Raw genomic sequence first — 26,641 nt, forward strand, 5'->3', positions numbered from 1 at the left:
TTTAGATCTGTGAAGAGAAGAGACGCGCCAGAGGAGCGGCAGGGCAGCGGCAGAGGAGCGGTAGCGGAGCGGATCACTGTTGTCTGGCCTTTTGATCCTTTTCTCAACGTTTCCAGCCTCCAAAAAAAACTTGCGTCGCGTCGTGCGTTATGTGGTGGTGTTGAGAGCGCTGCGTGTGTGTGTGTGTGTGTCGGTGTGTGTGAGAGAGAGAGGGAGAGATAAAGAGAGGGGGTATAGCGCAGATTTCTCTACAGCTTGGTAGGGGAAAATGATGATGATGGCCGGTGGTGGTGTTGGTGGTGGTGGCGGAGCAGCAGCCGTGGATCATAACGGGATTTACTCCAACCCGAACCTCCTCAGCCTGCAGCAGCCGCTCATGGAGCCCGATAACCCGGACTCCCGCAAACGACCGCTGGAAACTCCTACGGAGGAGGCCGGCTGTACCAATAAGCGTACCAACATTGGAGGTAAGACACACACACATACACACACACATATACACACATTCATACATACACAGCCCCTGCACCACGTCTCCTCCACATGCATTGCAAGTGGCCCCTAACTGCAGCACTGCATGTAAAAGAAGCCACATGCAGCGTGCAGCCGGACCAGGGCCGCAGATCTCACTTTAACATGCAGCACCTGTGTGTGTGCGTGTTTGTGGCTTTTTATTTTTTATTTATTTTTTATTTTTTTACTTCACACATTGCATGTCCCAGCAGGCAGCCCGGAGGAGCGGGGTGGATGACCTACCCCCCCACCCCCCTCAGCTCGGGGCAGATTTGGGGTTTGAACCCGATCACCTCCTACGCTCCACATCTGGAGGTCTACTCTGCTGGAGGAGAGTCTTAAAAAGTGGGGAAGTGATGATCTGTGTGTGTGTGTGTGTGTGTGTGTTGGACGTTATCAGTGTTGTGCCTGACTTGTTGGTGCTCTCAGACCTCACTGTAACTCTCCTGGATCCACTCTGCTGTAAAGTCCAGCACAGATAGACTACAGTACTGTTCTCCCTTCAGCTTTATGATACATTAACAGCCTAATAACCCAGTGCGTGTTCAGTCGTCCCTCAGATCTGGGATATTTCATTATTGATCTTCTGGACGTTGACAAGAAACAGAGGAGAAACAGAGCTCTTGTTTTTATTGTGGAGTGTGACAGATTGTAGATGTAACCACCACGCCGGCTGACTGGAAGCTGGCAGATGAACAACATCAGGATTGTGTTGCGTCGTTTTAAGGTGAACGACGCAGGATAGAATAACAACAGGTGAACAATCCTACAGCGACGACTCATCACCAGTTGCAGCCCAGATTCCCACTGAACATCGGTTATTTATAGGCTTCAGGTTGTGTACACCAGACCTCTACATCTGTTTGGTGTTTTTTTTTTATTTTTTATATATCAGCCTATCATCATGTTTGTCACAGCATCTTTCAAACAGACTCCACTGCACACACACGCTTAGTGATGATGGCAAAGTTCAGGCTCTGAAATACAAATCAAAAATATGGAGGGGCTCAGCGAGCACAGCTGGGTGGTACAGCTGCCGGTTTCATTTACACCCGCATGAAAATTTAAACACACTTTAAAATGAGAGGATAAAAACAGTGAGAGGGAACGATGGAGACTCTGAATGAGGTGTGTGTGCGCTTTATTAGTCATCATCATCATCAGCAGCAGCAGCAGCAGCAGCAGCAGAGAGGATGACGGCTGATTCACTCTCTACATCTTATTTCAGACGGTGATTGTGGTGGCCTGCGCGGCTCACAGGGACCACTTATTTAACAACTTGATTGATGTTAATTAAACGTCCGCAGAGAGACAGTAGTTTTCTTCGCCATATGTTACTGAAATGTGTCTCTTTTGCGTCCCATATACACCACACCACACCACACCACACCACCATTGGAGCGGCGTTGCATCCTGTATCTATAACGGCGTCTCTGCTGCACCTCTCTGCATCAGAAGTGTCATTTCCCAGCGAGCGCGCCATGAGGAGCACTGTGCCACCAGACAGTGTTTCAGATCCAGCCTCCATGTGTGATCCATTAGAGCAGAGAAGTCACATGGAGCTATCGAGGTGTTGGGAAATGGCACGATGAGGGTAGAAAAAAAGCATTTGGAAAATCTCAATAGATGTAAAAAATGCACAATTAACATTTTCAACTCCTGTTTCTATAATGTTATTACACACTATGTTTACTGACTCCCATCTTCCACTCAGGCGTTTCTATACTTCCTGCCACCACAAATCACCCCGAGTGACATTTTAAAATAAATGTTAAAAGTCAGGAATTGATTGAACCGAGCGTTTTAAAACACAACTGGTTTTTATGGGGCTCGGCCTTGTAATGATTTGTAATGCTGACCTGAAAGTGTCAAAAATGAATAAAACTGCCGCCTTAATTCCCTGTGAAATCTCAGTGAAGTGGTGGTATTATACACTCCAGAGGCCGTGCTTATACCGCTCCGAGAAGCACCTGTTTATGCAGCTTCCTATAACGTGCAGTTCATTTAACACGGTCTCACCTGCACGCTGCATCTGCATGTGGTCATTTACGTCAAGTAGGGAGAGTCCACGGGCTCTGTGTCACCCTCCACAATGGCTGTAAATACATTAAAGCCGTTTTTATTCCAAAGTAATTGACATTTCAGATGCACGGTTTGGCTTAGCATCCTTTGGTTTCCTCGTCGTTATTATATACTGCCGCTCAGCAGAATTAGATTTACAGAGGAGAAATGGCAGCCGATTCCTCCGGTCACCCTGATAAATATCTAAAGGGGGGGTGGGGGGGGGGTTTGAGGCTGAGCTCAGAGACAGAGGTTCATTTTGTCAGCACTGCTACTGCTACACCACACACAAAAATATCCTAACAGCCACTGCTTACTGCTTAATGTAATGGTTTTTTTCCCCCCACCTCCTCTTTCATGTGATCTATATGCATCATGTGTAGTGTTGCAAATCCACAGCCTGTCTGGGAAACAGTGGTAGACCGCCTGATAATCCTCGGCCGTCCCTGTAATCATCAACCAGTTGACTATGTCTGATATTGATCACGTTATTCCCTCCGAAGCGATCATTAACATGACTGGCAGTTCCAACAAAGGGAAGAAAGCCCGTGCTCTTTCAAAAGCTGAGCCCCCTCATTGTGCATTAAGAGCTGTGGACACTGAATGAGGGAAATTACTCCTCTTTTATCAGCATTGCCCCTCTCTCCTCAGAACGAGCATCTTTCATTCATTTCTCTTTCTAATTACCCATACCCTGAGCCCATGTTGCTGGCAAGCACGCGCCTTCCAAAAGGTTGTGTGGCTGAGGGATTAGGTATGATCTCGTAATGTTGCTAATGGAAAGGTTGGCACAGGAATGTGAGTTGGATTTTTTTTTTTTTTTTTTTTTTGAATTTTTTGGTGGGAAGGACACAGGTGCCCTTGCAGAGTGATGTGACGTGAGCGGACTGTGAATTTGCCAGGTGGCAGCGAAAGAGAGAATGAGAAGCATGGAGAGAAAAGGAGAGATAGATAGACCGTGAGAGGGAGTGGAGTCTACAGGGAGGCTGTGTCTATATACCAGAGCATCTCTACACTGAATGAGACTCGCTCGAATTTTCTGGAAGGCATTTTGCTCCAAAAACAAAATGGGCCACAGTGTTAGGGGTTTGAATTGTGGATGAGAGTAAACAGCAGCCGGTGGTGGTGGTAGTGGTGGTGGTGGTGGGGGAAAAAGAAAAAGGAGTTCCTTTTTCATCACAGGTTTCGTTGTTAAATGAAGTCGAACCACCACCCCCCCCACCACCACCACCACCCCTCCACGCGCGCAGACACTGACACTGACACACGCTCGTTGCTGGGTTTTTTTTTTACACACATTCAGCCACTTAAGATACCTCTCTGTGTAAGATTTATAGGCGTAGTGATTGGCTTCATCACCCCCCTCCACCATTCTGCGGCACTGCCATTTTCAATGGTTGATGAGCCCCTCCGCCCTCTCAAACATGGCCGTCTAAGGGATTGGGGGTGGGGGAAAAAGAGGGAAGGGAGGGAAGGAGGGAGGGCGGCGTAAGGCACGCTGTCTCAGATCACTCCTCCTCCGCCTCCTTCATCATCTGCTTATGTTATCCATACACCTCTCCAGCCACCGCTTGAAGGTCACTCCGCATGCCTCCCCATTCAGCGCCGAAGCCCGCTCGCTCAGCCACTTCACCTTTGTCACTTTCCACTAACCAAAAAAAAAAAAGAAAAAGTGAGTGAATGGACTGCCGTACTTTATAGTGCTGCGTCAAAAGAGGCGGAGTGGAGAGAGAAAATTCAATTTTTCGGGGCCGGCGTTGGGAGGTGGGGACGTGACGCGCGGGGAGGGAGGAGGCCTCCCATTGGCTGAGCGCGGCGTCAGTCCTGCGCGCTGCTGCAGACGGACAGGCCACTCGATGAATATGGATGAGAGCAGTGAAAAGGGTGATGCGGCAGGGAAGACCCCCCCCTTCAAACCGATGCAGGCTTGAACAATGCGTGCCGTCTTTCACTGAAAACACTGAGAGCCTGCATTAGCATTTTCTCAGACAATTGAGGCTCTGGCCAGCTGCAGGCATGGCTCGGATGCTGCGGTGAAATCTCTTTCTCCGCACCCACTGATGAATTAAAACCTCGGTGAAAAAAGGTCGAGCGGCCGCATTCCTCAACACTACCATTGCACCTATGCCGAGGCTAATGTTAAGATCCCCTTTAGAGATTGTGCCCCGGCATTGATGGCGATCTGACAGAGGACTCGAGCAGCAGCAGATCTCAGAATGGGTAAGCCTCCGAAACTCTTTTTGCCTGACTTGTTGAATTTATTGCGACAAATTTCACACGTCTTAAAAGCTCATTTTGTCCATTATTGCTCATTTTTTGTTCCATCGTCCTTGCTGCCTGTCAGTCCATTGAAATGCAGAATGGGTACTTGGAAGGGTAGTGAGAAGGAGGGAGGATGGTCACAAGGCATTTCCTCCTGACCCACCCCCCTTGAGTGACTTAACTAAACACATTTGGCTCAGCGTCTGTGTGTCTCTCCTCCAAGACACCCTTCCAGTATTGGAAGCAGGGGTTTGAACTAACACCCCACTGGCTCAGCTTCCCATTGTGCCCCACTGCTCCTGTTCCCTGGCGGATTGCAGCAACAGATTGCCATGTTTACTCTACCACATGACGCCATTAAAACCTGTTACTGTGATCTCAGACACTAGGATGGAATTAATTATTGAGTAATGACAGCAAATGTGGCTGCAAGGGGTGATGGAGGGAATCTTTAGTGGCTTCCTTGCTCCCCATGCTGGCTTTCTTTTTTTTTTTCCTTTTTTTATTTTTTTTTTTACTCTGGCTGAGGATGAGCAGAAAGTTACGCAGTGGGTTTGGGCTTGTCTGTCAACAACAGGTCCTTGGATGTTTTGGATCCTACATTCACAGCAGCATTGAAATGAAACAAAAAAAACCTCCGTGCGGCCACACCACCTAGGCATGTTGTGACAGGGGGGGAGTGCTCGGAAGCTTTGTGGCGACTGTGTCAGTCATGCATGATCTTTATTTTCTCCACCAAGGTCATTTTATTGTTATTGGTTGTGAGGGAAGAGGAGAGGTAACGGCAACACAGCAGCCAAAGCCCAAAGAGCAGACGATGGTCACAGACGATTAGACCCGGCTGTGTGACAAGCTATAGGAAGCTTTATTTCCTTTTGTCATTTGCGAGGATGTTGACAGACAAAATGACATGTTGACCAGCAGCTGACACACACACACACACATATACACACACACGCCAGCTTTCTACGATTGTGCCGTCACGTAATGTTGGAATAATAGCCTATACGTTGTGGGATTCGGGATCCGTCTCCACAACCCGGTCTTAATGAATCTAAATGAAAAGTGAAATCCCATTATTAACAATCCAAGTTGTATGTGTATGTGTGTGTGTGTGTGTGTGTTTGTCACAGCCGCTGGTTGTGGGAGATGTGCAGGGGAAAAACCAAGCCTGTGTCTGAATGGAACATGAGGGGCATATTAATGCCATAAGCAAGAGGAGCTAACTTGTAGCCTGCGTGATTCCTTGAGTGCAATTTACACAACTAGGCAACAGGTTGGTTTCAATGCAGGGTGGTCCGCCTTCGTCCATCCGTCTCCTCTTCCCCCCCTCCATCCACCTATGCCGGTCAACGTCCGATTCCCCCCCCCCCCTCTTCCACGCTGCCTTCCCCGCAGTGACACGGTCGCAGGAGATCTGTGGCTTTGGGTGTCCAGTCCACAATCAAACTCTAAATCGCTCAGAAATCCGGTCTGTCTTCAGAGACGGACAGTGGCTTTTTTTTTTGTGATAATATTATTTTTTACATCTGAGCCCGCTCCAGTGACGTCACCCTCCAGGCAGCTGGAATGGATCGAACAATGACGTCATGGCATTGGAAAACGGCATGCAGGGGAGATTATTTGTATGGGTGCTTTAGCGTAGTAACTATGCACCTGTACCGAGTGTTTACCATGACGTCATGTAGTCGGAATTCAGCGGGGAATCACGGCCGCCCCGCATCTATAAATATCATACATTTGACGCCTTGTTGGCAGCTTTCTTTGATTGTATTTAGGTCTAGGCTCAATATGTGGTTGATTGCCTTTTACCAGATTAGTGCACTCAATGTGATCAGTATAGTTTTTCTTTTGTTTTTTGGACAGATCCTTCACCCACTTCGCTGCTGATTAATTGTTCATCAGAATTGCGAGAGAGGGAACTTTCCCTGCTGAAAGGAGAGAAACACACTTGGCTGCAAATCCTTCAACCTGATGGGCTGTCAATCATTTTTTCCCCCCTTTCCACAAGCCACTGTAAGCCACAGATGCCCCCTTCCAAAATGGAGGAGATTTAGACCGTCTTGGCAGTGTACCCTACCAGCAAATCTAGGGGATTGGTTCCCATATGTTCTACCCACGTCCGTTAATTACAAGGGATCACTTTGCGCCGGTATTCATGAACTGCATGGATAACGGCTGCATATGTTTGCATCCGGTCCTCTGTGTGTAACTTTGTTGCACGCTAAACACAGGTTGCGTTACCCACTCGGGGGGCTCGATCGTTCATTTTTCTGGTTCCTTTTTCCTTCATGTGCAAGCAACTATCGCTGACACCGGACCGGGCTTTGTATCTAGTCAGAGGTTGATAAAACTCCTTGAAAACAGTTAAAATTAGACCTCTGCAAACTGGAAAGGAGGTCATCATTTACTCCACAAGAAATCTGGGACAGTACACAGAACATGTCACCAATCTCCAATAAAATGTGAATGTGCTGAAAACTCCAAAGAACTCCAAAGAGCACATCTCCATCCAGACACACACCATTATCCTATCATGGTTATCCCACTCCCCCCTCCCCCCCACCCCTAATACATTGTCCAAGCTGTGTGTGTGTTCCCCATTGTTGGGGTTTGCGCTTGTTCAGGGGTTTGGAGGTTGGGTGACGGTGGTGGTGGTGGTGTACACGATGATGTGCAGCCACTTTAAGTGATGTGACCCTTTCCTGCTTTGTGTGTCTCCCCCCCAGAGGAGGGCGAGTATTTCCTGAAGGTGCTGATCCCCAGCTATGCAGCCGGCTCTATAATTGGCAAGGGCGGCCAGACCATCGTACAACTGCAGAAAGAGACGGGTGCCACCATTAAGCTGTCCAAATCCAAAGACTTCTACCCAGGTAAGAATGATCGCTTGGTAATTAAAATCGATGAGCATAAACAAGGCATATACCGGTGTGTATATATATACTGTATATGTGTGTGTGTATGTGTGTGTGAGAGGAGCCTGAGTCATCAACCAGCTGAAGGAGTGGTGGTTTAATGCAAGAGAGCATCTGATATTTCCCCTTAGTTTGGTTTTCCATCAATAATTTCATTACGTTTTAATCACACTCCGACGGCAACAGCGAACCCGACCGTCCTGAACATGTACGCATTACGTTGCTGCTGCTGTCAGATGCTGCATTCGAGGTCCGTAGGCCATTGCAGTTTCTTGCCAATGACGTTGATCAGTTACGGTTGCGGGGGGTTCCTCGCGTCCAGGCCTCAGCTTTCCGAGGTCCGCGACGACACGTAAGAGTTGTGCAGGGCTGCCATTTTATTCCCACCGATACGCATAGCGCAAACTCTGTAATGCAGAGGAGAATCAGCATGCATGAAAAATATGAATTGTGCTGGAGAGTCTCACTCACGAATGGACAAAAAAAGAAAAGAAAAAGAAAAGGATGCTCTCGCAGCTTCTCCGTCTCTATCAGGCTGAGGTCAGAGCAGAACCATCTCTTCCTCCAAACGCCACACGTCGACTCGGACTTGGATTGGACTCTGTGAGTTTGTCCTTCATGCCTCAGAGGATTCCTCAACCTGGTGAAAAATAACAGGTGCTCGGCGTCTCGCTACTTATTAGGTCCAGATGTTTTCTGTGTCGGAAATAATCCCTGTGTAGCAGTATACTGTTTACAGTCTACACGTTTAGAATACATTAATACATATAGGAAATAGGCTGCAGCGCACATGACCTATGAAATATGACTAGCATTAAATGGACATGTGAGGAATATACTACAGATGGTTGTAAATTATAGCCTTCACTTGAATATCTCCCTGTTTTTATGTAGGAAAGATGGAGAAAATGTTCCATCATAATGTTTAACAGCTCAGTCCCGTGACCTCTGTAATGTAGTCAACAAAAATATTACACTTTAGTACCAGATTTTGGTTGTCGAGGCTGGGTGAGAGTGATATATAGTAGTGGTAAAGAATCACCGAGCGCTGGGGGAGTTGAAGGGAAGGATGTGCAAGGCAAATATTTCCCCTGCACTTCGTCTTCCGCCGCGTTCCTTTCAGCCTCGATGAAAGCGCGTCTCTCGGCGCACGACGTCTTGCCAGGAGAAGGACCACGGACACTCGGCTGGCGTAGTAACAGATGAGAGGGGGAGACTGGGAGTGATATGTATCTTTATATTTCTCTCTTTGGATTGTGGATGTGTTCATAGGCCACCACCTGCTCTGCCCATCCCCCTACTCATTACGGTGATGAGTGAGAAGAGGAGTTCAGGGAGAGGGTGCTGGCAGGGATTGGATTGGTCGCTCACTCGCTCGCTCGCTCTGGCCCACACAAGTCAAAATGAAACGAACGCTACTGTACGCTGCACAAAGCCAGAGAGTTGCGCTCGGGGGGGGGGGGGGGGGGGGGGGGGGGGGGGGTAGAAGTCGACGGAGGATAAAGCACAGCTGCTCGAAGCCGGTGAAGTTTAGAACGGCGACATATGCGCGGCAGTAAAAGCGTGATCCCGAGCGTAAGAGGCTGTAACTCCACGTGTCCTGTTTATCAGCTGCGTCTGTCGTATCCCGCCCCCCCCTTCCCCTTCCTCCTCCCCTTCCCTTTAGTATTGAATCAGGTGTGATCTGGGCTCTTACAGCGTGCTAACATAGTTCACAACCCCCACCCTTCCCCACCCCCACCCCCCCTTTCTCATCCTGCGGCAGCATGAGCGCACTCCAGCCACAGCACAATCACACAACACAGAGGGGGAAAGAGAAAAAAAAAAAGGAAGGGGGACGATAACTGATGCAGCCATTTTCCTCTGCTGTCCTGTCTTTGAAGGCTCAGTCTGAGCCCCCCCCTCTACCACCACCACCACCACCACCACCAACCAGCCCCACCCCCGTCAGTGTAAGACATGAAACCGTGAGTTCAGAGGTCTTGATGGAAACTATAAAAATGGAGATGGAAGATGGAAGAGCGGCGATAGTGAAGGGTGTGGATGATGATGGCTGTATGTGAGAGAGGGGAGCAGGGGGGGCGAGCCCAGAAATAGCCTGTTTCAATCTCTCTCTGTGGACATGACCCCCCCCCACCCCACCCCCCCAGCTGTACTCAAGCTGCTCCAACACACGCCAAGTTTCCTCTTTCCTCCTCCCCTCTGCTCACTGTTTCTCTCAGATTTGGTTCCTGGTAGTTGGGAGAGTTGTGGCCAGATAAGATTACATCACACTTCTCTTAAAACTGTGTTTGCATGCTCTACCTCTGAACACACACACCCTCTGACTTTCTCCCTGCTTTTTTATTATTTGGTTTTGAACCCGTGTGAACTTTAACATGGCCGAACGTGTCCGGGCCTTGGTAAGCGCGGCGTGCTGTGCATTCACCCCCCACACTCTTACTGTACAAACACTCGCACCTACTTACACACATCCGCATATTTAAGCAGCGGACAGTCATGGGAGCTCACAATGCGAGCACAGACTTAGACACAAAACCTTCAAACCCTCTTTGCTTTGTGCAGCTGGCCTCCCGCCATGTACATGTATTGAGTTACTACTACCAGCACAAACAGATGAGGTTGTTGTGATGTCATAGAAACACTGGGGAGTATGTTTTCCATTATCTGATCATTAAAATATCAATCACAGCATGTAACCTCACTGGAAAACACCACTATTTCATGGAGTGTGAGTTGTGTGTCTGATGAAAACTGTTATCCACTGTTTTTTTTGTTTTTTTTAGCTTGTCTTTGTGGCAGTGCAGCAGTAAATTTCAGGGAAGGCTCTGACTAGCAGCTATGCTAACCACTTTTACTGGGAATGATAGCTCATATTAAATTGTAAGCTACTGTATATGCAAAAATAGTTATGTAATTCCCTTATGCTTCAACTCTGTAATGAACCTCCAGGGATTATAGAGGGTCAAATAAAGACACACTTAGAATGGATTTCACATGAGTCTCAGACTGCTTCTGCTAGTGGGGCAAGTCCACAGACCTAAACAACCATGTAGTATCTGTCCCTATAGGAGCGCCTCCTGAGGTTGGGCCTCAAACACAGCAGGTGTATTGCAGGGCTCCATCTGCCCCAATATGGAGGCATTTTGCCCCTAAAATTTGAGACGAGACAAGTGCAAGTACATTTTTCATCTACCTAACCCTAACCCTCTCCCTAACCCAACCCTCTAACCCCCTATAATCTTAGCCCTCTCTTAGATTCCTATATCTAGCCTCATACCTGACCTTGGTCAGGCGATAAATTTGCCGTGTTTATTTAGAATCTCTATCATTCCACTATTTACTTCCCTACCCTTTACTGCATCTATTTTACCCCCGACCCTTATTCTTTACTAAACTTAACCATTGATCATATTTCATGCCTAAATCTTAACCTGTATCCCTGGGTTAAATAACCTACTTATTTTTCTGCCCTACTCATAATAAACTCATTTTTGTATTCCCTCCTAGAATCCAGTCTGACACTTACCCTGCCTGTCCCAGCCTTTTGACCTCTCCCTGGGGCCCACTTCCTTTTATTAAAATTATTAACCTATTTTTGTCCCTCCCTAATCCTACTATATTCATTATTGATTGTGTTTGTTTATATATTTCTTTTAACAATTGTCCTGCCTCTTCACTATGTTTTCATAACATTTGAACACTATCCAGTACATCAGACTCTAATGTTATACTATTTCTTATTACCCTACGTAGGTGACAGCCTGAGCCTGTGCCAACTGTATTAATATCTTGATGCAGTCTTTACCTTCCTACAAACCTATACCCTAACCCTGCCTTGCCCCGGTCATCCCAGTACCTAGCCTGGCATGGGGGAGACCATGAGTATATTTCTACTTCACCTAACCCTAACCCTAACCCTAAACATGCAAGGAGCAGCTTTAAGTATCTGGAATCTGTCATTTCAGGTGTCAGGCCAACGTGTGTGATAATCATGAATAAAAGGAGATGTGAATATTTGCTTTGCAGGCCGATTTACGGTCTGCACCCCTATATTTTTTGTTTGCGCTGCTAAAATTTTAAGTTTGGGAGCCACTGTGCTCCTAGTAAAGAAAGTTAGTCTGGAGCCCTGTATTGGGCCTTTGTTGTCATGGCAGCAATAGTAAAACATGCAGTTATGGGACAGTTAAAGGAAACAATTGGGAACCCAGAGACAGCCTCCTTTTGCCATTGTCCACTGTTTTACTGACCCATTCATCCATCCCAACCTTCTCCCGATGCCGACTCTGTCGCTGCTTAATCTACGACAACTCCACTTCCTGTTGTGCTTCTATTGTAATTACCGTGACCACAAGAGGTCACTAATTAAACAGAGCTATTGATCATAATAAGCTGCTGCGGAGACGACGGTCTCAACTTGAATAGTTGATCTAAACTTTTTGTGCTTCTCTTGGCTGCTAATTACATCGAGTCATTATTCTGAGTCACATCATTTTCTTTTGCCTTTGTCAGTTGAGTAATACAATGCACCAATAGACTGCTAATTAAATCTAACAATGACAAGGCAAACAGAAATCTCCATATGGCTTTTAACTGCATTCCTTCCTACATTCCATGCCACATACCGAAGCTGCCATTCAGGTGCATGTCCTACACTCAACAGTGAATTTTGGCGAGGCAGCAAATCTGAAATGACTGTTTCACTTCAACGTTGTGTAGTTACAGTAAATGATACAAGATGTGCATCACCACAAAAGTCACTGTCACATTTCAGACTGAGGTCAAGTATTTTTACCAACCAAGGAAGCAATGTTAATTAACACGTCTGTTAATTTGTCAGCCACATTACAGAAAAAGTAGTGAGCAGTTCTGCTCTGTAATTAGCGGAGGGGTGGGTCATGGACCAGGGAAGAACCCATAAAAATTTGAGGCGGATCTGGATCATTTATTATACACTGGTTAATGGTGACCTTGTTGGAGCTCTGTGCTTTCTGATTTCCCTTCTTGTGTCGTTAGTTTCTTTTTGTTCAAGTCTCCAAACTTCCTGGAGCCATCGCAGCACCCCCACAGTTTGTAATAACTTCATATTAAGTATTTAGTATCAATTAATTTGTTTTATAATTTCTCCATTTATTTGCTGCACTGCATCATGAAACACGCCGTCCCATAATCACTGCATCACAAACTGTTGTCTCAATCAGAATTAACATGTAGCTGAACTTTCTGGAATCATTATTACATGTCATGTTCACTGTACGCCAACAAGTCCTTTTATGCAACTGTGTGAATCACATGACCTGCTGCATGACCTGTCACATATTGCCTTCACCTTTTCTAACCATCAACCAATGAAAAGAAACCAACAATGAATGTGTCCCACTATTGTGTGTGTACTCGGAGCCTGATGTATCTGGGTCCTCTGAGCCACAGAACCTCATTGTTGTCCACAAACTATTAAAAGCACACGGTGATCCACACTGGGTGACAGGTTACCTCATTTCCATAATAAACATGAGCACAGTCATTTATTCTAAGTCAGTTCAACATTGAGAAGCAGGGCAACCTATGTGTATAGAGTAAAAACAAAATGTATGTCTTTGGTGGGACCCAATGAGCTATACAATAGCAACAATAAGAAAAATATCATTGGCAGCCTTTACAACTGTTAAAGCTCCATAATGTCTTCTTCTGTTGGGTTTGGGGTTTTGTTGACCCATAATAAGATATATTTGTAGTTTGAAGAACAATCCCAATGTGGTTTTTGTAGTTTTCTGGTGTCTCAGCTTCTCTCTGGAGCTCTGGTAACAACAGGTTGGTGAGGCAGTCACAAGAGAGGAGGCTCTCAGTGTCTGAATACAGGCTGTGTGCATCTCCCTGTGGACTGAGGCTTTGATACTTTCACAGTATTAATATAGAACCTAGAGCTGCTTTATAATCACACTACACATGGACATCTACCTTTATACTGTATGGAGCTTTAACACAAACATCTACCTTTATACTGAATGGAGCTTTAACACAAACATCTACCTTTATACTGTATGGAGCTTTTATACAAACATCTATCTTTATACTGTATGGAGCTTTAACACAAATATCTACCTTTATACTGTATGGAGCTTTAACACAAACATCTACCTTTATACCGTATGGAGCTTTAATACAAGGGTTTACCTTTATACCGTATGGAGCTTTTATTAACATCTACCTTTATACCGTATGGAGCTTTTATTAACATCTACTGTACCTTTATACCGTATGGAGCTTTTATTAACATCTACCTTTATACCGTATGGAGCTTTTATTAACATCTACCTTTATACCGTATGGAGCTTTTATTAACATCTACCTTTATACCGTATGGAGCTTTAATTGACATCTACCTTTATACCGTATGGAGCTTTAATACAAACGTCTACCTTTATACCGTATGGAGCTTTTATTAACATCTACCTTTATACCGTATGGAGCTTTTATTAACATCTACCTTTATACCGTATGGAGCTTTAATTAACATCTACCTTTATACCGTATGGAGCTTTAATACAAACGTCTACCTTTATACCGTATGGAGCTTTAATTAACATCTACCTTTATACCGTATGGAGCTTTAATTAACATCTACCTTTATACCGTATGGAGCTTTAATACAAACGTCTACCTTTATACCGTATGGAGCTTTATCACAAACGTCTACCTTTATACCGTATGGAGCTTTAACACAAAGGTCTACCTTTATACCGTATGGAGCTTTAATACAAACGTCTACCTTTATACGAGCTTTAATACAAACGTCTACCTTTATACGAGCTTTAATACAAACGTCTACCTTTATACCGTATGGAGCTTTAACACAAACGTCTACCTTTATACCATATGGAGCTTTAATACAATGGTGTACCTTTATACCGTATGGAGCTTTAATTAACATCTACCTTTATACTGTATGGAGCTTTAATTAAAATCTACCTTTATACTGTATGGGGCTTTAATACAAACGTCTACCTTTAGATTGTATGGAGCTCCTGAAATGACCAGAGATCAGGTGTGACTTTAAACAGCTCCAGTCTTTAAGCTCTTATTCTGGATCCTGTGTCTGTATTACCTTTTGTTGCAAAATCCCCAGTGTACCTTAATCAGACAGATACCTCAGATCCAACATGACTGCACCTTATGTTTCTAAATCACGCTATAGTGTCCCACACTTGCATGTTTCTCTTTTCATTTCCAAAAGAAACTTATGTCTTACAGTTAATCATGACTACATAAAACATAAAACATAAAACATAAAACAAAATTGCTCAGGAATAGCTCTCTTAAAAATGATGTACCCTGTAATTGATGGGAACTTCTGGTCATGATATGATATAAATATTTTCAAAGAGACTGTTTCTAAATCAGGGTACGCTACAGAAGATCCTCATGTTTTACAACCTCATTTACACTTTGGGAAAACGTGCCACTGCAAAATGTCATGATGAAAATATTCAGTGTTGGGAATTCCAACGGAAATATTCCAGCTCCATTTGTAGTGTGAACAATTAGTTTAAAAATCTGCTGACGTGATGACAGTAATTCTAGGTGATACTTTTGCATGTTGTCACAGTCTGAACCAGTGTGACAAAAGATCTGGCTGAGGCAGAAAGGCAGATTTTCATCTCAGAGAGGCTCAACCAGCCAACAACAGAATTGTTGAAAGTCTCTTACTTCAGGATCAGGATAAGAAGACCTGAGAGTCACTGGTGTCCAGGGGGAAGCTGCAGACTGAGGCGTGTGCTCTCCTGCCAACAACAGGACCAGCTAACTCTGCCAGTCAGAGCCTGCTGCTCCTATTATGAAATTCATCATCCTCAAAGAGAGAGAGAGGGAGAGGACGATCGCTGATGCAAGCTTTTCAGGAAGTGAAAAGGGTGGAGAATAAGAAAATATAAAACTTAGTTAGTTTCATATCCTCTTTGCAGTGTCTCATCAGTGACTACAGTTGTAGTTATACATCATGCTTTTTTCTTTTTTTTTTTGCTTGCTCTGTTACTGTTTGCAGACCATTCAACGTGCAGATATGTTTAACTAGAGATTTATGTGCTAAGCAAAGCAAGTTTATAATTTGTTGCATCTGCAGATGGCAAAGAGGCTGCTCCAAGTAAATCACAGAGGCAGACTAATGGTTTTTTTTATGTGTGTTATTTTTGCCCAGATATTGGTTCATAGTTTATATTTAGTGTGAGACAGCATTTAATATATTTTTATTATCTCTTTCTGCATATTCAACATTAATAGCAACAATGGGAACGAGGAGTGAGCAGGTTTAACAGGACACGAGAGCCGAGAGTTTATCTCGTCTGATCGCTTTTCCAACAGCTGATCCGGGTTTTTTGTGTCCACCTCAGCCACTGCCTGCCATCCGCGTGTGCGTTATTCGAGTGATGAGCTGTATTATGATTTTGAAATGTTAGTGATAAGTGTGCTGTCATATAAACACACAGCAGATGAAGTGGGTGCACTGGCAGGCTTCAGTCCCTCTCTTCAGTGAGTGACAGGCAGGTGCAGCAAAAAAAAATAAAAAAAACAACAGGTGCCAACTGTGCTTCTGCCCAAAGCTACACAAGCCTTCTTTTATATTTTTATTTCTTTTGTTATTTAGGTCAGAAATATGGCAAGATGTATAGGTGCCGTCATCTCCAGCAGTTTTATTCAAAGCTGTTATTGAGAACTTGAGGAAACAAAGGAATTAAGGTCACAATGCTCTTCCCTGAATTCTGCCTAATTAGGAGTTTCCTCTGCTTTTCCTGATGTGTTTGAACTGACCTGTTTTTCACTCATCTCCAGTCGCAGACTTGTCTGCAGTGGCATGAAGCCAATCTGCTTTGGCTAATGTCTCTGAATTCACAGTAGATGCAGATGTGTCTCACCCGTATCATCTGAGATTTGGTAACACTTTATAATACGTACACACTATGATGATGAGTAAATAGATAGTAAATAGTAAATGATATACACAAGCCTTCTTTTATATTGTTATTTCTTTATTTTTTAAATGTTAATTTCAAATATGAAAAAGGAGTTAAGTTTATTTAGGTCAGAAATATGGTAAGATGTGTCATCTTCAGCAGTTTTATTCAAAGCTGTTATTGAGAACTTGAAGAAACAAAGCATTAATTAAGCATTAAATACTAAATTCATCATTATAACACATGAATACTCATTAGTATGTGGTTTATAAACAGAGTTAAAATATTTTACTCATCCTTTATAAGCACTGACTGTATTCTAGCCTAGGCTACAGTATTCATGTGTTATAAATGATGAATTCAGTATTTATTAATGCTTAAGTAATGCTTAATAGTGTGTATTTATTATAAAGTGTTACTTGAGATTGAACTGAATCATAGATAGAAACGTCAATGACAGGGCAGAGCAGCGTCGCCACCAAGTCCACTTCATTATCTTGTTTCGTTTCGCCCAATCAGCGGAGAAGATGTGACACTCTCCCCTCATTGAATTATCCACCTCGTTCACATTTACATCATCTGTTGAGTCGTTGGAGAGAAAACGGGCCAAAGGGCCGCGGAGCGTTAAAGCAGGCGAAAGGCGCAGAGGTTGACACACGAGGGAGGATGTTTTAAAAAATCTCGCAAAGGAAGCATAAAGGACTCGCTGTTGCATCACCTGTTTCCATGGCTCGCCCCCTTCGCCATGGCAACGGAATGCCGGTTGGGTCGTCAGTGTGGGTGTAGAAAAGAAACCCGGAGAAGGAGCAAGTGTGTGTGTCTGTTAGAGCTGCTAGGCAAGGACAAGCTGAGTGTTACAGCAGTGAAAGAGTTACATCATTGAAGAGGAATGGCCCCCACCACCCCCCCTCCCCCCCCACCCCTGTGGCTCACTAGCCAAGCAAGGTTCTTTCTTTCAGCTGTTTCTCTGTTGATTGTGTAAATGGGCGAAGCGAGGAACAGCTTAGTAATTGGGTCTTTGTGAAATGTCAAAGAACATTTTTCATCGTGGAGACACATCTGATAATAATTAAAAAAAAGAAACGTGGATTCTGGTCCAGCGCCGAGCAAAAAAGCCCTCAAATCTGTCACCAGAGTAACCAACGTGTGTCTGTGTGTGTTTGCCCCCCCCCCCCCCCTCACAGGAACAACAGAACGCGTCTGTCTGATACAGGGTACAGTCGAAGCCCTCAATGGCGTTCACAACTTCATCGCGGAGAAAGTGCGCGAGATGCCCCAGAGTGCCCAGAAACCCGAGCCGGTCAGCATACTGCAGCCTCAGACCACGGTCAACCCCGACCGCGTCAAACAGGTGAGATACCGCACAATGTGTGTGTGTGTGTGTGTGTGTGGTCACTGAGAGGTGGGGACAGGTCACTTCCAGGACACCTTGTTTATTAGTTGTTAGTCTTATTTGTGCTCCGGGCCGTGACCCACACAGTGTGGTGGGGTCAAGATAATGTGAGGGTTTGTGGTTATTTTTACCTCCAGTCTTTCATAGAGAGACAGAGCCGCGTGGCAGCTGCAGCCTAAACCCCTGGGATTAACAAATCGCTGAGTAAAGCGGGGGCTGGTGTAGTACTCTGACTCAGTGAGAGGTAGCCCTCTTTCCGTCGGCCATTTATGCTGTTTAAAGGGATGGTTCAACATTTTCAAATTCACCTATTGCCATGATCCCTATAGTTTTAGGAGTAGGTTCATTACCTTTAATTGTCGGAGCAAGCTGTTTTTAGATCGGTGGGGCAGAGACATGAGCAGCATGGTATTTCCACATTTCCCTCATCAAACTAAATACACAATCCAACAACTCCAAAACGCTCTGGTGGACAAGTTATGACCTGCACATTCACCACGCTATGAGATAATAATATAATTAGGCTATGTAACATTATGACACATGAAGCTACTTGCGCTTTTGAAATCACTCAGCCCAGCAACCGTGTCTGGAATGTAGTTCCAGTGTAGGTACCAAATGTGTCCGGGTTGCCAGATTAAGTCCGGGGCCGCGACTGGCAATGACGTGGCACATCGTGATTGGTCGTGGTGGTGTAATGCATTACGTGGATGCTACTGCAGATTTTAGCGAAGTTAGTCACTTCGCCCCATAGTAAATATTGGACTCGTTTGTCACAAGACACATCTCTTCTGAACAGTTTGACACGAAAATGACAATTTTCAGATGGACAATTCAGGAGAAAATGAACTTTGTTCAAGACCTGTCTCTGGCTCAACAACACACTCTCGCGAGATTTGGCACAGATCTCCTAGGAAACGTCAAACTAATGTTCGCGAACGCCTGCACTAATTACAGTATTTCAATCATTTTCGTCACTGTTAGTTGTGTAAATGTTTAATGTTATCATATGAAAATATAAATAGCTCACTTTCCTCTACCTACAACTTTTATAAATCCTCACGACCAATCACGATGTGCCACGTCATCGCCAGTCGCGGCCCCGGACAAATCTGGCAGCCCGGACACATTTGGTACCTACACCGGCTACGCATTTGCCTCGAAAACAACTCCGTCTTGTAGTGTTCCGTTATTATTTCATAGCGTGGTGAATGTGCAGGTCACAACTTGTCCATTAAAGCGTTTTGGAGTTGTTGGATTGTGTATTTGATGAGGGAAAGCCGTAAATACAGCGCGGCGTGCAGAGCTCACGTCTCTGCTCCACCGATCTAAAAACAGCTTGCACCGACAATTAAAGGTAATGAACCTACTGTACGTGCCCTTCTTTTCCCTATAAGAGGGGCACGGTGGCTGGTCTCCAGTGTTTGGACGCGTGCAAGTTAGGTGACAACAAAGAGTGCCCAAGGCGAGGTTCCAGTGCTAAAACACACGTTTATTATACAATACAATACCTCCTTGGTGGGTAGGACACGAAACCACACAAAGACACGATCAAAACTGTATGCCTTCGACCAGCACACCTGGTAGGCTAATTGTCCTGGCTTAAATAACCCACCGTGACCCGTAGTGCATCATGCACTTCCGGTGTCAACGGAAGTTACCAAAATAAAACCCGCCAACATTTAAACAATAAGCCTGTGCATATTCTCATTTGTCCAGGTCATAGTATCTCAAAGGAGGTTAAATCGAAAGCAACAAATAACTAAGTCCAGTTGCTTTCGATTTAACCTCCTTTGAGAAACATTTAAACAACAAAATAAAAGCGCAAATGGCTCCTACACCTACTCCTAAGACTATAGGGATTATGGCAATAGGCAAATTTGCCAAAATGTTGAACTATCCCTTTAATGTCTCCAGTTTCCATTCCATTGCTATTTCGATCTCTCTCTTTCTCCACAGGCCAAACTGATTGTGCCCAATAGCACAGCTGGGCTGATCATCGGCAAGGGCGGAGCCACAGTCAAGGCGGTGATGGAGCAGTCCGGCGCCTGGGTGCAGCTTTCCCAGAAGCCCGAGGGCATCAACCTGCAGGAGCGCGTGGTGACCATCAGCGGCGAGCCCGAGCAGAACCGCAAGGCCGTGGAGATCATAGTGCAGAAGATCCAGGAGGACCCTCAGAGCAGCAGCTGCCTCAACATCAGCTACTCCAACGTCTCGGGCCCCGTGGCCAACTCCAACCCCACCGGCTCCCCCTACGCCAACACGGCCGAGGTGCTGCCCAACGCCGCCGCCGCCGCCGCCACCGCCTCCAGCCTCCTGGGTCAGGCCGGCCTGACGGGGATGGGCGCCTTCCCCGCCGCCATGTCCAGCTTCTCCGGCAACGACCTGCTGGCCATCACCTCGGCCCTCAACACCCTGGCCAGCTACGGCTACAACACCAACACCCTCGGGCTGGGCCTCAACCCCGCCGCCGCCTCCGGGGTCCTCGCCGCCGTGGCGGCCAGCGCTAACCCGGCCGCCGCCGCCGCAGCTAACCTGCTAGCCTCCTACGCTAGCGACGCCTCCAGCGGCGCGGGCCACCCCGCCACGGGCCTGGGCGGCTTCTCCCTGGGGTCTCTAGCGGCCGCCACGGGGGCTTCGAATGGTTACCTAAATGCTTCGTCCCCACTGATGGCCTCCTCCCTATTGGCGACAGAGAAGCTGGGAGACGGGGCCAAGGACGTGGTTGAGATAGCCGTTCCCGAGAATCTGGTCGGCGCCATTTTGGGGAAAGGAGGGAAAACGCTGGTGGAGTACCAGGAGCTAACGGGAGCCCGCATCCAGATCTCCAAAAAGGGAGAGTTCATTCCTGGTACTCGGAACCGTAAAGTTACCATAACAGGGTCGCCAGCCGCTACACAAGCAGCGCAGTATCTGATCAGCCAGCGGATCACTTACGAGCAGGGTGTGCGAGCTACCAACCCACAGAAAGTGGGCTAAAAAGGAAAAAGAAGAGGAAAGAAGGAAAGGATGAAGACAGAGATAGAAGGGAAACGAGAGGGTCACAATGAATAGAAAAAAGAAATGTCCAAATATCTGTTCAATATTTCAGTATCAAATGAGAGAATCACAAAGGAGGAGGTGGGGGAGACAACCAAGATGAGTGTGTGTGATATGTGAATGTGTTTTTAGGACTGACGTCCTGATGTTTTTTAAAAGTTTGTGTCGAGTCCTTTTGACGATGGTGATCAGAGTAAGCTGAACTGGTCCACTGCCAAGCTGCAGATTCAGGGGTGAAGCCGCAGGGTTTCACCCTCCTCCAAAACCTCATAGCTCTTTTATTTTTTTTTCTTTATATTTTTTTCTTCTTATTTTTTTTGGTTTGGTTTTGTTGGTTTTCATTTCAGTTGCAAACCTCGGCTCCCGGCGAGCTGAGCGTGTCAGATGTTGAAGTTCCAGCCAGCTAACAGAGCTGTTCTACAAACCTCGCTCTTTGTGCGCAATGCAGACGGCATTGTTGACAGGGGACAGGTTTTATGACAAGCACCTGAGGTCATCTCAGTCTATGGGGAAGCAATCTGAGTATAATTTCTTTAAGGAAATCACATCCTTTTTGACGTATGTTGAATACTGGCTCATATCATAATTGAAGTTCCTAAATTTGGGTATTTTATATTTTCATCCTTTATTTATTGACATGGTCTCATCCAAACACAAATAGATTATTTAAACCTGTGAATGCAGGTTGATCTGAATGTAAAAACAATATTAGCCTATTGCTATTTTTTATTTACAGGGATCAAATATTGTGTTGCAGTGAAAGAAATGTATAACTCTAACCCAGTCTGAACTTCACTGTTGCTGTCTGCAGGAATAGTTCAGGGGGTAAATAATCAATGTGAGAGGATAGAGGAGACACACAGGAATGTATAAATATATTTTACATGAACACACATAGATAATGCTCCCACAAATGCACAAACACTGAAACATATTTGCATATCCAGTCACAGCTACAAACACACAGAAATATGTTTGTTATTTAACCCTTTCTTGGTGCTATAGAATTAGGTTTATATCTCCTTAACCATGAAATCAGACTCTCTCTGGCGACTAATTTGAAGAAAAAAAAAAAGAAAAAAAAACAGAGAAGAAAAAAGAGCTGATGTCATCCAGCCATTAGTAGCCCATTGGATCTGACCCAGTCTCTCCGCTAATGAGAAAGGACTGATTTCAGCATTTTATGATGAAAAGCAGCCCAGTCTTAATATTTCAAGCCCAACGCTCCAATGCAGGTCTCTCTTTTTTATTATTTTTCCCCCCCAAAAAAATTGGCCACACTCCGATCATTTTACCTGATAATATATTTGCCTTAGTCACACAAGAGTAAACTCCCGAGAATGAACGTCAGAAGAGCTCAGACTACCTTGAAGCAGTGTCCAACCAGTTTAGTCCGCGAAAACAAAAAGGGAACAAAGCACTACAAACGCATTTTGATAAGAAAAAAAAAAGCTGTATGAACCAATATCTGTGAAACAAAGCAACTATTGCCTTTACATTAAGGGTACCAAATAGTCGAGAGACATACACTAATGAAAGGGAAGTAGACTGACACTTGAAAAAGAAGGGTTGGACTCACTTTTTTTCTTTGAGCCATCCTTCCCAATTTGCATCGAGACAAAGAAAAAAACACCACACACACAAGAAAAAAAAACATACAAAAAAAAAAAAACCTGTCGTTCATCCAGGCAAACATGTTTGACGCTCACTGACCTCGAGTGGAGCACGTAATAAAACATAACAAAATGTTTTGGCATCATTGTCTTTAATGGGCAATTGTTTGTCCAATGCAGGGAGGCTAATTGTGTAGAGCATTTACAAGCACTTGAAGATTACCTTGGCTTCCTCCTGTGCTGCTATCCATGGTGTTCATCCTGAGTACACTGGGTCTCTGAAGACTGCACTGTGAGACATTAAGAACACAATGTAAAGTGTGTCTGTCCCTGCTTGGGATGTGAGTATATTTTAATGTGCACATCTATGTCACACACACAGAGGGGACATCTCCACGGGAGCATTTATATACTCCAGCGTCTTGTGATGTTTCTGTTTACTAGTACCAATGCACTGCACTTAAATTAGCGGACTTTTTTTTTATTAAATTTTTTTTTTTCCCGATCAGCGAAGCAAACAAATTTATTCCCACCACATTTCCCTCCTACGCTTCTATTACGTCCACTTGCCCCCTTACGACTCTTTCAATTGTCCCACCCTGCCCCCCCTTCCCCATCAACCCAAGCTCAATGACCGGCCTCCTGAATGCGCGGCTGTGAGGGTTGGTGCTGAGCATTATAGTGTCCAAGAAAATCAGAAACCGCTCCCGTGTCTTGGAAAAAAAAATTGAACTTATACCTTAGCCTTTTTTTCTCTCTTTTCATTTCCATGATTCATGTTTGAGAGTAATCAGATTTGAAAGTGTTTGAAACAACTCTTTGTGTCTGAAACATTACGCGTGGCAAATCCCAACAGTGAGCCTTTCTTCCTTAACTGAAATCTTTCCTTTCCCTTCGTGTCTGGAAGGCGTCATTCATATATAAACTCCAATCTGGCCACTAGTGAAGTCAGTGTTAAGATGACCTTTTACTGCCCAAGACTTTAGCTTATAATAAGATACAAGCACAAAAACAAAGGGGGATGTTTTATCAATGCAACTGGACTGCTTGCCTGCAGAGAGCTCTCCTTCAAAGCTCTCGAATCAATACATTGTGCCAAATACTATTTCTCTGCCCCTCATTAACTTTCCTCTTTCTCTCAACATTTTATTCCCCTTTGCATGTTGCTGTTTCTCACCATTTCTTGGAAGTTCCTCCTCCTGTGTCCCAACCCCCCCCCTGTCTGTGCTTCTTCCTCCACTGTGCTCTCCCCCTCTTTCTCCTTCCTCCTGTCTTGTCTCGTCATGGGCGGTGTGTCAGGTGTGCTGCTGGCGGGAGTTATGCACTATAGGTCATAAGGGTAACGAAAATATTTTCCCCAGGCCGTAGAGTTCACAAGGCTTAAAATGCACAGAAAAAAACACCTGCCTCCAAAAACTGTGACACCCACAAGACCAACCAGCAAACATTAGCTCAAAGTATCAAATTCCCTCTATAAGAAGAACACGTATAGGATCTAGGAAAGTTTAGACTGTGAACTATTGGCCTTTTAAGGGAAGAGAAGGTGTGTGTTTTTTTCCAGAAGAAGGCAAATCTTGGTTGAGTAAATATTCATACGTCGGCCGAACAAACTGAGCTCGAGTTTCGGCCTCTAAACAAAAGCATAGTAAGGACAGAATGCATAAGATAACAGCAAGAGTAAAGGTGGGAACTTGTTTGTGACCTCAAGCTGAAACAATGACATCCTTTATGCATATCCTCTTATCTGAAAAATGACTAGAATTCATTTCTGTGGAATACAATATGTCATGTCATATGATCTATATGTACTTTATTGTAGCTATTCTAGTTTGTAGTCCAAATGCAGTCCAGCGTTGTCGATACAATGTGAACTATGTTATATTTGTGTGGATGATGAGAGTGCCAACTAAGCCTGATTAAGATTAGCTTCGCGATTTGTTTGTGCATTATGATGACTCATCATCAACTGGTGGTGTCCATATTTCTGTCATTGATGATTTAGTTTGACAGTAAGAAAATGTAAAGAATATTGGAAGCAATATAGTAGCATGTTGTCCTGTTTTGTGTTTTATGTCTGTTGTATGAACCTTTGAAATTACTAAGATTTTGAATGAATAGGTTTACATGTACTTTTTGTAAGTTATGAAAATGCTGCTATTTGATAAGTAAACTATACAAAATATTTTAGTTGAAAAGATGTCTGGTCTGTTGATTAGAAACATGCTCTGAAAGGCTGGAGCATAAAACGAGGTGTATAGAATACTATACAGTATTGGTAAGATAGTAAAAGTAATAATAGACTCCATAGTACAACCTGTGCCAAACTAGACCTCTGCAGCTTTTGAAATTGTAGATGTGCGATCAAATGTTAGATATCAATAACTTGTTTAGAAGTGCTGATCAAGTGCCAATCAAACACTGTCTTTTAAGTTAAGAAAAGATAATCAAATACATTACTTAAGAAAACAAAGGACAAAGAACTTTTGTGCATTGTTTTATCCCATAGGTACATAGAATAAGAGTTAAAGATTGTGATTTTTATGGATCCATGTTGTTTTACACTCCATGCATCCCTTGTGTGTTTGTTTGACCTGTGGCTTAAGTACTGCTGTTTTCTCATAAATGTTTCTATAGGCCAGCATGGACTAAGCATAACATGTTATAAGCATTCATAACATAGCCATTAACAATCAAAAATGTGTTTGTGGAGTTAGGTGTTATCTTTTTGCACGTCTTCTATTGCATGGTATCAAAGTAAAAAATTATGGAGGAAAAAAAATTACAAAAATCTGCGAGGTGTCTCGCAAACATTCAGAGACATAACACTGCATGCAGTCAAAATGTAAAGCACTTAAGTTTACTCGCCTCATGTCAAAAAAAAAAAAGAGTTGTTTTTTTTATGTTGTGAGTTGGGAGGGAGCTCATTAATGTCATGTTGGCCCAAAAAAAAAAAAGACACAGAAACGCACACACACAGAGACACACACACACACACATACGTATACATACACACATATCAAATTGTCATCAAGTTCACATCACCAGAGAAGAACCTTTGATTTTTAGGAACAGTGAGGAGTATAAAAAATGTGAAACAAGTAAACGTGAAAATGTTATTCAGTGCATTGGCTCCTTGTGTTTTGCTTTTCTTTCTTTTTTTTTTCTTTTCTTAAAAAATCTGACATGTGTTTTCTTTAACAAAACAGGTTGAACCTCATATGACCTGTCCCATGATATACATTTTCTGTTTTTTAAATGTCACAGCTTGAAAGCCCAGATCTAATCTATGAATGTACCCATTTACTCTCTTTTTTATTCTCTTTTCATTTACTGTCGAATGTTCTCGGTCTTTTAATGTAAATTCAGGGCAGGATTGTCAAGTACATGTAGACGTAATATCTATCTCAATAACAGATTTCAGCTATAGTCAGGTAGGCCTCCCACGGCCACAGTCATGAACCAGATATGTTTTAACACAACTTCCGATTCGCTGTCAACATTATCTTGTTTGTTTGGTGTTGCATAAATATGCACTTTACTGATCATATTGGGTGTGAAATGAAACAAACCATGTTGGCTTTCAACAGATGATTTTTTTTTTTTTTTTTTTGGTTGCCATTCTGATGTTACTTTAATTTCTTTCTTCCCTGAACCTGTTGGGTCTCATGAATGATGGAAAGGGCTGGAGTCTCAGACAAAATAGAAAAGTAGCACCTGTTTTCCCCTCTTGAAGGCTTCTCCTTCACATTCCCCTCAGCAGAGGTTTGTGTCAATCACTGACTGTTTTGTTTTGGACTAACAGGATGGATGTGTACACTTTGCATTGTCTTTTGCTTTAAATTACAAATTAGAACAAGTTTTTTTATTCTTTTTTATTTATTTTCTCCAGCTAATATT

At 44.2% G+C, this 26,641-nt stretch overlaps 1 protein-coding gene across 1 annotated transcript; it reads left to right on the forward strand.

Annotated features, from left to right (window-relative positions):
- Positions 1-361: 361 nt before the first annotated feature.
- On the forward strand, positions 362-21,071 carry LOC310997048 (RNA-binding protein Nova-1-like; the record flags this gene model as incomplete). Its single annotated transcript, XM_083986621.1, has 4 exons — positions 362-467; positions 7,566-7,709; positions 17,884-18,050; positions 20,052-21,071. Exons 1-4 carry the CDS (start codon positions 377-379, stop codon positions 21,069-21,071), a joined length of 1,422 nt encoding a protein of 473 aa, XP_083842747.1. The 5' UTR covers positions 362-376.
- Between the last annotated feature and the right edge of the window lie 5,570 nt (positions 21,072-26,641).

Source organism: Trachurus trachurus, assembly GCF_905171665.1.
Source record: "Trachurus trachurus genome assembly, chromosome: 14".
NCBI classification, from domain to species: Eukaryota; Metazoa; Chordata; class Actinopteri; order Carangiformes; family Carangidae; genus Trachurus; species Trachurus trachurus.